At 33.2% G+C, this 13,201-nt stretch overlaps 1 protein-coding gene across 1 annotated transcript in view; it reads right to left on the bottom strand.

Annotated features, from left to right (window-relative positions):
- The window catches only part of LOC106465273 (guanine nucleotide-binding protein subunit beta-2-like), a 47,261-nt gene that overhangs the window by 2,500 nt on the left and 31,560 nt on the right, over nt 1-13,201 (bottom strand). Inside the window, exons 3-6 of the mRNA XM_013925478.1 lie at nt 6,216-6,451; nt 4,309-4,438; nt 3,379-3,450; nt 2,698-2,914 (exon numbers count right to left, since the gene is read on the bottom strand). Coding sequence (XP_013780932.1) covers nt 2,698-2,914; nt 3,379-3,450; nt 4,309-4,438; nt 6,216-6,451 — 655 coding nt within the window. The remainder of the gene's footprint in view (nt 1-2,697; nt 2,915-3,378; nt 3,451-4,308; nt 4,439-6,215; nt 6,452-13,201) is intronic.

Raw genomic sequence — 13,201 nt, 5'->3', positions numbered from 1 at the left:
TTAGAGATTGTTGGTCTCAGTTTACAATACACTTTTACCTCGTCTTGTGGTCTGTTTCTTGATCTCCATTTACAACACAATATTACCTTGTATTATTAGAGATTGTTGATCTCAGTTTACAATACATTCTTATCTTGTTTTGTGATCTGTTTCTTGATCTCCATTTACAACACAATATTACCTTGTATTATTAGATATTGTTGATCTCAGTTTACAATACATTCTTATCTTGTTTTGTGATCTGTTTCATGATCTCCATTTACAACACAATCTTACCTTGTATTATTAGAGATTGTTGATCTCAGTTTACAATACACTTTTACCTCGTCTTGTGATCTGTTTCTTGATCTCCATTTACAACACAATCTTACCTTGTATTATTAGAGATTGTTGATCTCAGTTTACAATACACTTTTACCTCGTCTTGTGATCTGTTTCTTGATCTCCATTTACAACACAATATTACCTTGTATTATTAGAGATTGTTGGTCTCAGTTTACAATACATTCTTACCTCGTCTTGTGATCTGTTCTTGATCTCCATTTACAACACAATCGTACCTTGTATTGTTAGATATTGTTGATCTCAGTTTACAATACACTTTTACCTCGTCTTGTGATCTGTTTCTTGATCTCCGTTTGCAACACAATCTTACCTTGTATTATTAGAGTTTGTTGATCTCAGTTTACAATACATTCTTACCTCGTCTTTGGATTTTTTATTGGTCTCAGCTTTTAACGATTTCTTACCTTGTCTTAGGGTTTGTTCATTTACCTCTGTTTAAAGCACAATCTCACGCATAGTAGGGTTTTTTATCACAGTTTAAAGCACATTTTTACCTAGTGTTAGGTTTGTTTGTTGACCTTAACTTATAACACATTTTTATATATGTTATATTTACTACCTACTTCTGAAATAGTGTATATATTTCCATCGACATCAAATTTCTAATATATCATATGTATAATTTACACAAACTCGATTATACACCATGTGATTGTTACACGTATCGTCTGTAGCAACCTTAATGTTGTGCGTATAGAGAGGTTAAGTACATTAAATTAAAATGATTTTGAGCCTCACCACCTTGTTACTGTCCGTGTCGCCACGTCCGGTTATGCTATTTCTGATGGCTGTGCATCTTGACAATAGGACTGCAACATATTTTCCATTGCAAAAGGCTCCATTGTAAGTCTGTAATGTCCAAAGCATACCACCTCCTTTCAATAATTCATCTAGTGTACGAGACGACTGCTACACAGCGCCCATAAAAATTCAAAGGAAATGCGTAAAGCAACTTAGATGTATCTCTATATGAAATATAAATACCCGTTTCAGTTTCCACGTGCTTGAGATTGTGACATTCTAGCAGGAGATACGACTGGAAGTCTTATCTTGAAGAACCCATATTCTGTTGATCTCATTTCCACAAAGAGACATTTTATTTTATGTTGCATACTGTTGCCTGTGGCGTGTGGATAGTTTCACTGCTGACTTTGGGTTTGTGGATTATCACCTTTTACAAGACGCCACACTTTACTTATCAAAGCTGAGGTATGATTTGTTACAGGTCTCTTTCTTGATGATCTTGGTTCACCCGGTTGATCCACATTCCTTCATTTTCCAATATTGTTTGATTAATTTTATTTAAAACAATTAATTACAAGGGATATTTCCATTTTGGAAACTATAAATCTACGCTCTAAACATTTCTTTACGATCTGAGTGTATGAATGTTTTGTGTTGGAAAGCCAAAAGCGATCAGTTTTAGGTGGCATCACACTATCTACAAAACACCAAGCAATGTTAAGATGTACTTCTGATACATTCCGTTTTACCTTGAATTTATATTGGCTGTGGCTTTCACGTGACTTGCTGTTTTGCATATTCCAAATCGTTTTAATATATCGTACTTCACCCTGCATTCTAGCTCACCTGCAGGTTACAAGTTTGATTTAGTTACCTTTCAAACTACCATTCTGTCACAAGAATGATTGAGCTTATTGCTATTATAGGCATGATCTTTGTACATCTGCGTGTTACAGATATGGTTTATCTACTTGCGAATTATAAGCATAGTCTACTTACTTGTGAGTTACAAATGGCTTAGCAGTCTGTCTGCTACAGAAATGGCCTATCTATTTGTGTGTTATAGAGGATGGTTTGTCTACCTATAAGCTATAAGTATGTTATAAGTATTACAGGGATAACATAGCTATCTTCTTGTTACATGTTTGGTCTAGCCTGTCCACGTGTTAAGTCGTGTTTTAGCTGTTTATGAGTTCCAGGTGTAACCTAGTTCATCTAATTAATTATATTTTCTTTCAAAATTATCTGTCCGAGATGTGGAGCCAACTTCTACATTTGTTCCATGGTGTGAATTACCTCACAGCATCTTACAATTATTGATTGGCTTTCTGGTGTAGTTATGGTACACACTAGATAGTTATGGCTCAAGGTTGCCATTGCGTTACAGGAAAGTATGGTCTAATTTACTTTTATATTATGTGCATGCTGTAATCTACCCATGTGGTCTGGTCTCACTTTTGTGCTACAAGAATATTTTAACTTGCCTAGTGTAGGTACGCTGTTATTGACGCGTGGTTTCAATTGTATGTGTGATATAGATGAATGCTCTTTATATACATAGAGTGAAGTTCAACAAAGTGCTAAAGGCATACTCTAAAGTTCACCTACTATTATGCTCTGAACGAAGCGTATCCCAGATATGAATTGAATAGTCGTCGGAACCGCATATTATTAGACGGCCGCTGTTGGACAAAACACAGGACGTGAAGCCGCTCTTTGGAGTCGGCGGTTTGTATATTCCAATTTGTTGGTCCCCTCGAATATCGAACATCCGAGCTGTTTTGTCGTCTGACCCAGTTCCGAAAGCAAATCCACTACTGTGAAACTGAAAGAAACAAATAGTGGTAAATTAAAATATACATAAAGAACAGATAAATAACAAATAAACAAACTCGCAAATCGAGTGGATTTGGAAGATAAGTTCTTTGGTAATCTTGAGGAAGATCAATCTTCTAGGGCTATCGGGTTATATATATATATTTACATATACATTCACACCCATATCGAGAAACACATAACAGTGGTATTCAGAGGCACTAAAAGAACATTGTTTCTAACGCTATTAGTTTAAAGAATATTAAGTAAATAACAAACTTGTTATACAATATCTTACAAATGAGGTGATGTATATTAAGGTTTATATATAACTAGGTTAATAATTTGTAGCTAAAAGAAATATAAATAAAAAAGCTATCTAGAATTCAAAGTTTTAATTTTTTGATAATATTGAATTCCTGATATTTGTGATAAAATGGAACTATGATATTATTGTTTCAAAGTAGTACTTACACAGACAGAGTTGACGTCAGACTCGTGACCCCAGAATGTTTGTTGACACTGAGCGTCTCGTATGTCCCATAGCTATAAGTATCAACAGAATCTCAGTTGCTCATTTCATACAAACATATCAGTTTTTATCAAAATGCATTAGCAATAATATGTTTTAAACACTCACTTTGGTGTATTTAATGTATGTATAGATTATGATGGTTTTAACCACTCTCAAAAATTTATAACAAGGGCTAATGAAAACCTATACCTACTGAAATGGAATTACATTTAACTTTTTTCGCACTCTTTTCTTTTTCAAATTTCATTTACTAGTCTTTAAAAGTTCTATATATATTTCTGTATTGTACCTCAAAAAGATAATTTTAACAGAGGCCTTATTGATTTTCCTCTTTAAAAAGTGCTACCATTTTTTATATGGACACTTTAAAATTTCCTCAAACCAAGAGCTCGATATTTTAAAAGAGACTTATATCATGATTAGATAAAAGTAGACAAAACAAGATACACAAAAAAGGCCTTGTAAAATATATGGAGCGAGTGTTGATACTACAGTCAAGTCAAACGAGACATGAACCATTGACCCTCGGATCAACAGTCCGTCACGCTAACCCTATCTCACTTCAGGCTAGGTTGGATTCAAATCCATTTTCTACTTCTCCAATTCATCGTCGCGTCTCAAATGTGGTATTTCTCAGTTGTTTTTCTTTTAATATTTGTTTTTTTAAGGATGAAACATTTTATAGTAGTTGTATTTGTTGAAAAGTTACATTAAAACAAAATAACAAGTTTGGTTTTATAACAAAAATTGAAAATTTTTATTTTCTGACTGATAAATATAATTCTTGATGACTTACAACATTCACTCCTCTCCTAGAAGTTTTTAATTATACTAAACGTGTTTTCATGATTCGCTTATTTGAAACCGACCTTAGCAGATCTGTCCACAGAACCAGTAACAAAGGTGTTCCTATCTGGATGAAGAGACATGGTCATCACGTCTCCCTGATGGCCGAAAAATTCATTTTCTTTCACTCCTTTCTCGAGATCCCAGATTAAGCTAGTAAACATCAACATGGTCCATGAGTGGAAGTGGTAGTAGAAACAGAAGTCAGATTCTGTTATCAATAAACTTTAGATAGCAACCTTTTTATCCATAATTAAAAGAAAAAAAATCCAGTGTTTTCCAAAAATTGCAAAATAAAACTTAAAAAAGAAGTCTGTGACACTTTCATGGTTAAATAAGAGTAGAGAAAATCTAGCATGATCTATGAAATGGTCCAGTACTATTTTATACATATAATGTGTTGTAATATTTTGATAAGTTAAGAAATCAGCACCATTCATTGTGTCGCTTCATATTTTCCCTTACTTCAAAATTAAATCTGTAACATTTTACTACTTAACAAGAAAAAACAACCACATATAAAAATTGATCAACTGCCTAAGGTTGTTACTAACAAGTTATATGTTTTGTTTTCCGGACATATATACGCGTAAATTTATATTCTATGTAGATTCAAAATGTTAATATATATTAGTCTGTTCATACATATATCAAACAAAAAAGTTGTTATAAAATACTCTCATTTAACCCCCTCAGTTCATTGTTATTCATATCAGATATCTGATTATCGGTTATATGATCTGAAATTCAATTATATATTGTAGTCTCATACAATCTTGTCTCGTCTGACACTTTGACAATAATCACAGAGACTAAAGTGCTGTAGAATTTCAATGAGGTATAGCTAGTCCTCGAGACATCTGAACTTTCACTCATGAAAAGAGACATCGGACAAATGAAAGTATTCAAAACAGCTTACTGCGAATTGACCACTAGTGTTTAAAAATGTCGCACATCGTTTACAAGTCAATGGTAAAGTTTCTCGGACACTTCGACTATCATAATGTATCCTACATTTAATTCTAAGTCAGAATAGTTATAATACTGTGACTTCCAAATTCCCTATGAGGTGTATTTCGCTTACAGCAAGGATTCCAAGAACAAGTCAGGTAAACTAATGAGATGTGTAGCACTTCACCTTCCTTCCATACAATGTGTGTAAGTGTATTTAAGGAAAATCTGGAACCATGACAGATCTTATTTTCAAACATGGTGGAAAAATGGCGTAACCATAAATAAGTATTGATGAATATATTGACTCCTATGTCTTATAAAGTGATATCATTAATTATAAGTATTGATAATATATTGACTCCTATGTCTTATAAAGTGATATCATTAATGTTACATTTTACAAGGAACACATCCCATATTCTGGTTAAATATTTCCCGACTTCATTGTAATGGACGATAAAACCTCTTTTCTTCAAGGAACGTGTCGATCAGTTTAACACAGGAAACAGAGACTAACCAAACGGCTTGCACACATTGATCAGACTTCAGTCTCAGTGAGCATTTATGAAATGTTTTTGGAAGACACACACAGATTACGTACTGTTAAATGACTTCAGACACTAAAGATTCCATAAAAGCTCTTGTGTTAGTTATGACCATTCTTCATATTGAGATGAAATGTTATAACATAAAGCCACCTCTACCTTGTGTTTGTGCATGAATTTCGACTGAATAACTAATCGTTTGTATTTCAGATCACACGATGAAAAGTGTTGTTGATGAATTGACCTTTGCATCAAAATGATATGAATGACAATAAAGAATACATTGTAGTTTCCTGGTTTCATCTATTTTTAAGTTAATTTTTACTTTGTACCTCATGTCATCTTCCTATAAAACTCTTTCCTATCATAAATCCAATATGTGTATTATTTTCATTCATTAGAATAAAGAGAAGTTTTCACGCAGTCATTACATTTTCATATCAGCTGAACCTGTAATGAGTTTTCCGTCATCAAGAAAACGGCAACAAGAAAGAAATCCTTCATAACCTGCCAGCTCCCTTTTCAATTTAGCCACACCTGTATTGTCTCTGTTATTCACATCATAGACTGTGCACATGTTGTCCATGCCTCCTACAGCCACATAGTTTCCGGAGTGAGCAAAGCATGTGGCCATAACCCAGCTGGATCTGAGAGGAATAATCTGTGTCTATCGAAGGCAGAAATAAATCTTTATTAATTTTATATAACTTTAGTTTTAGATTCATTTGCTAAGTAATATATAACAGCTGGATAAAATTGTATACCATTACAATTCGTATGTGAATAGATAAATAGACAATATATTAACACAGATCAACAAACAGATGTCCTGATAGAAGAAATATAGGCAGACAGAAACAATAAATTTGTTTTAATCAGTTTGGTTTCACTTAATAATTCATACAAAATGACTTCCATATTACTCCAGAACTTACTCTACAATCAGGAATTAAAGTTGGATGTCTTCAATTAGACTGTAATTAGTAATGGAACAAATATTATATTCGGTAGGATATCGCACTATCCAGTGAAATTCCATCCAATCGCATACTAATTTTGCGATGAATCGAAAATCAGATAGTATTTCCATCAACAAATTACCTAACAATATTACTCAGGCATAATACTATACTTGCATTACGTCACGCGTAATAATACTATACTGCACTACGTCACGCGTAATAATACTATACTTGCACTACGTCACACGTAATAATACAATACTTGCACTACGTCACGCGTAATAATATTATACTTGCACTACGTCACGCGTAATAATAATACTATACTTGCACTACGTCACGCGTAATAAATAATACTATACTTGCACTACGTCACGCGTAATAATACTATACTTGCACTACGTCACGCGTAATTGATGACAAACCTTGTCGAAACGTTGTACATTTGCTGGTATGTTAAACTTATATTAAAGTTTTTCTTCATTACCCATTCAGGCCGTCTCCAACCATTATTAATAATACTATACTTGCACTACGTCACGCGTAATAGCTATTACGTCATCTAACCCGCTGATGCTTTCTATTAGCTACTAAACATAGTAGCCTTTTACCCAATATTAAAGATTAGGAGCGCTGATAGTCATAACAGTCATCATGTATGCCACATGTCGTCACGGTAGCGATAGCAACGGCAAGCAGACATCCAAGCAACAATATCGGCGGGGGATTGTGGATGTAAAGCACTCACTGCCTTACTCTGCTATTGCCGTATTTCCCTTAAAGAGCCTGCAATGGCTCCTCACTCATCCCGACGTACATCTTTATTATTAAATTTGCAAAATAAAATGACGAAGTAACTAGTTTGATACTATATTATAATGAAGTGGTATCTCACACGTATAGTCACACCTATTATCGGATCTAAGCGGGATATCACATATCCGAACAAACAACTATAGACGCAAACTTGAATTCCACAATGCCCATGTTTCCCTAAATATCCATTAATTATATATATATATGTTCATAAGAAGAATCCCATAAAATGTATAAAATGCGAATTATTTTAGTTTAACGTTTTATACTTTCTAATGCAAGCACGAGTTTTATAAATAGCTACGTCGTAACTTTCACTTCTGACTTATAAATGTAGGTACAATATATATGAATTATAACAGATTGTAACAAACCTGTTCTTAGGATTAATTGCAATTTATAAAAACGTTGCTCTCGGAACTACTTCCTCTTATCATTGATCTTCCGCTTTCTGATGGCCAGAATTAAGCATTATTGCCAAACAATACAATTTCCAATACAATAAACTTCTGTAAAGACAAAGCTTAGACTGCATATCTCGACAAACTTTTCACAAGTCTCGTCTCTGCTGTACATGGTTCCAAGGCCTTGTTTTAGCACATCAAAGTCACAAAGTTCTATTGATCAGCACTGACAGCCTTGACTGATAATTATGTGGTGATTGTTCCAAGACCTTGTTTTAGCACATCAAAGTAACAAAATTCTATTAATCAGCACTGACAGCCTTGACTGGTAATTATGTAGTGACTGTTCCAAGACCTTGTTTTAGTACATCAAAGTCACAAAATTCTATAGATCAGCACTGACAGCCTTGACTGATAATTATGTAGTGACTGTTCCAAGACCTTGTTTTAGTACATCAAAGTCACAAAATTCTATTGATCAGCACTGACAGCCTTGACTGATAATTATGTAGTGACTGCAGTTTTTTCAAACACCTTTTTTAAAGATTAACAGCCATTGATTTCAAGGTGTGATTGAAAGCTTGTGAATTATTGGTTTTGAGCCTCTATAAACTTCGAGTTCTTGCCGTGAACAAAGTATATAGCTAATAATATAAGTGTTAAACATTAGATGGTAACACGTCACTGCATTATTTGCAAATAATCTTTATAAAATGCGAATAATCTTCTATATTACGAATTTATATATACTAATTGTATCTTATCAGGCAGGCGGTAGCACTGCCTCTGTAGGGATGGCTCAGATTGTTCATGGAAATGGTATTTTAAATGTATTCTAAATACGTCAATGAAACTTGACAATACTATATAGTGTTTCCATTTATAACAATATCTACGTAGTGACTGAGTCACAAGTTCAGGGAATGTCTGTAAATATCATAGCGAAAAGTTTGAATTTCTTGTTCTTCTTTATTTAACTTCCTATTTATTACATGATAACTCAAAAACCAAAACAATGGTATCAACCAATTTCACTAAGGTGATATAGTTTCAAACGGAGTATTCGCTTTTATAAGTATTATTAACTGGTAGTTACTGAAAAAAATCACAATTCTATTGTAAACGATGTTATCATTACCCCCTTGAAGTTAGCTTTTTTTGCAGTAATTGTTGTTCATTTAAAAAGCTTAAGTACAGGGTGAAACAGGAATTACCAGTCAATAACAGATAAACAATAAATATTACAGGTGGAAACTTACTGCATTTAGAACTTGGTTATAAATACAACATTTTTATTCTATTGAAACACTGCATTAAAAAAAAAAGTAACAAAACCTTTCAAAAAAAAAGGAAGTAAAAGTAGAGATAGCTAATATTAATTCTTCAAAAACAATGGAAACAAGATAGCCCTAAATAATAACACAGGCAAGAATTAACATATAGCAATGTATATCACTATTCATCCAATTTGTCTCTTTTAACACTCTAATTTACTGTGTACCTGTGCTATTATGTATGGATAATGCAAGTGCCATCTCTATTAACTTGTTTTTGAAGGATGGATATTAGCCATTCCTATATTTACTTTCTTTTTTTGAGAAGTGTTTTCTTTATTGTTCACTATATACTGGCATATAACTGATATGGCGATTTTTAAAGAAGTTTATAATAACTTAAAGATTAAGATATGTTTAGAAATGTTACCATGCTTTAATATTGAAAGTTGCTAGAAAGTATCCGAACGTTTTCTGTATTAATCAGTCAGGTTAAACTTAAAGTTAATTCTTATAGAAAGATATTTTACATAAATTTAGTTGTGTGATTTGTTTAACTACAGTATGAAAGTTTCGGCAAAGGAAAAGATGTATCTCAAAGAAACTATTGTTGCAAGACCACCAATAAATCAAAGAAACTATTGTTGCAAGACCACCAATAAATCAAAAAAGAAACTATTGTTGCAAGACCACCAATAAATCAAAGAAACTATTGTTCCAAGACCACCAATAAATCAAAAAAGAAACTATTGTTGCAAGACCACCAATAAATCAAAGAAACTATTGTTGCAAGACCATCAATAAATCTAGATGAGAAAATGTAGACACACGAAATACAAACAATCTAGTAATCCAACTAGAATACAGAGAAGACTTTCATATAAAATCCATATAGTATTAAACTTGAACTGTTTTAGCCTTAACTTCTTAGTTTTGGAGTCTTATGTTTGCAAAAAAAAAACAAAAACAAATTATCAAGAAAAACAGACTTACTTTATTTTGCGAATAGTCATCTTGAACTAATCGCACTTTATAGAAACAAGGTACTAGATTCCGTGCTTGAAACCACCTCTTCCATTGTCGATGAAGCTCACTATGATGGTCTTAATAGGTTTATGGTATACTTGCAACATCTATTTCTATTGTAAGAAGCTTCTGTGAAGGATGGTAGGTCAATAATGGACTAAACATTTAAACCAAATTTCCACAATCTTCACTATATGTGAGCATCCGCTTATAAGATAATGTTTAAGCACACCAAAGGCATAATAGTGCATTGAACCTGCAGTGGGGGTATGTGATAAAATGGAATTGCTGCGATTAGCGTTTTTTTTACTTGTTTTATGAAACAGCCATTGATAGTGGGGTATAGCTGGAAGCTTATTAACTTTTTGCTTGTGAACCTTCATAAACTTCAAATCCATTTTTTCTTAAATCTTGCTAAAAGTCTGGTAATTTTGGTTAAGATGAATTAGCTAACAGGTACTAAAAATCTTCAAATAACAAGATGGTCGTGAATTTAGTTGGAAAGAACAAGCTGGAAGGTTTAAGCGAAGAAATGAAACCATACTTGCAACAGAAAAACAAAAGTATTTTCCATGTATATATACAGAGAGTTGAGTACGTTTGGTTAGGATAGTTTTGAACATGCAAATCAGCATACTGAAACACAAAAATATATTGAAATCGTGGTAGAATGTGTTGTATCAAAAATGAAACTACATTTTGACATTGTTTGACGTCCTGTAGGTGAGTGATGCCACTGAAAACTGATTGATGCTAGGAAGGGTTTGTAACAGTCCTTTCTGACGCAGATATTTGTACACTCGGATCATAAACCAGAATACAGATCGTGGATTTAAAGATCTTGTACTTAATGGCATTGAAAACTGATTGATGCTAGGAAAGGTTTGTAACAGTCCTTTCTGACGCAGATATTTGTACACTCGGATCATAAACCAGAATACAGATCGTGGATTTAAAGATCTTGTACTTAATGGCATTGAAAACTGATTGATGCTAGGAAAGGTTTGTAACAGTCCTTTCTGACGCAGATATTTGTACACTCGGATCATAAACCAGAATACAGATCGTGGATTTAAAGATCTTGTACTTAATGCCACTGAAAACTGATTGATGCTAGGAAAGGTTTGTAACAGTCCTTTCTGACGCAGATATTTGTACACTCGGATCATAAACCAGAATACAGATCGTGGATTTAAAGATCTTGTACTTAATGGCATTGAAAACTGATTGATGCTAGGAAAGGTTTGTAACAGTCCTTTCTGACGCAGATATTTGTACACTCGGATCATAAACCAGAATACAGATCGTGGATTTAAAGATCTTGTACTTAATGGCATTGAAAATAAATGAAGATAGATCGATTTGAGTAACTGGAGCCATCCAGAAAGAAACCTGCAAGAAGTCTCACCCAAGACGTGTAATAGGTGAGAATCTACGAACACAAAGTGGAGTGGTAATAGCCGTCCACATGTGTCAGACAACAATAACCAGAATAATCAAAAAGGATTTCCATAACAATTTGATGGCCGATCTTACTTTGAGGTTTTTAGCCACTTAACTAATATTGTCTCTTTTAATGGGTATACTTCTTTCATTATTATATCTTGTCAAAATATTGTAATTTAATAATTTCTTGTAACCCTTTGAATGTTTATTTAACCAGGTTTCTAAGAAACAGATCTGGGATAGTGAATCGGATCTTAGATTAGTGATATAGGCTTATTGGTTTTAAATGATTATAACTATAAGTATTCCAATATTAACAAATAGGAATTGGATGATGTTAGAAAATCAATTTAAAATGATAACATCGTGTTAATGAAACCTGATAAAGAAAGAATATTGTCATCTTGAATAAATTTGATTACTCTTTAGATGTTTTGAATAACAGGAGGAAGTTATAAAAAATTGAAATGTGGCCTTACTAAAACCAGGGAATATAGGTTTAGAAAATTTTATTAAAATTTAAAAAAGATAATTTATCGATACAAGATGAATATCTTAAGATAATGCCTTTTGAACGTCATCCTTATGTATTATAGGGTAGTCCCAAGATTCATAAAGAAGGTTGTCTGGTCAGACCATTAGTGTCAAACGTATAATCACGAACTGGTAGGCTCTTTAATGTGATTTCTTTTCAGTTTACTCATAAGTGCATAACCTAAGATACGATAGAAATGTGAACTATGCCAGTTTGGACATTGGGTATCTTTATACGAACATTCCATTGAGAAAGTTGGCGACAGATTTGATTTATGAAAATGGAAATCATATGATGAGATTACCCGAGTCACTAAGTGTTGAAAGACAATAATAATATTTTGGTTTGTGAATAAGTACAAAGAGAATATTGTGAAAATATTAATCCATGCTTGTGAAAATCACAAGCATAAAAAAGTGGAGAGTTAGAAGTGAAGCACAAAGCTATACACAATGGGCTATCTGTGCTCTGCTCACCACGGGTATCGAAATCCGGTTTCCAACGTTGTAACTCCGTAGACTCTCCGCTGTGCCACTGGGGGGCAAGTGGAAAGTATAAAATTGTTTTAAAAAGGAATGATTTTCGTACTTATAGGATCATAGGCAAGATCATAAATACGTATTTAAAAGAAGTCAAAACAACAGATCAGAAGTTGTTTTAATATATCGTACAGAGCTTCTGTAGAACAGAAAATTGAAACATACACACGTAGCGATGACAGTGAGAAAGTAAGTTAAAACAACTAAATATCAAATTAAAGTAAATAAGCGATTGATAACCGAAATTACGGTGGAAAAAAGTAAACCCGAAACTTAGACAGGGGTTAATTGTAATAAACCCGAAACTTAGATAGGGGTTAATTGTAGTAAACCCGAAACTTAGATAGGGGTTAATTGTAGTAAACCCGAAACTTAGATAGGGGTTAATTGTAGTAAACCCGAAACTTAGATAGGG

The sequence above is a fragment of the Limulus polyphemus genome, unplaced genomic scaffold, assembly GCF_000517525.1.
Source record: "Limulus polyphemus unplaced genomic scaffold, Limulus_polyphemus-2.1.2 Scaffold1891, whole genome shotgun sequence".
Taxonomy (NCBI): domain Eukaryota; kingdom Metazoa; phylum Arthropoda; class Merostomata; order Xiphosura; family Limulidae; genus Limulus; species Limulus polyphemus.
This window is presented reverse-complemented; position numbering and strand designations above follow the sequence as displayed.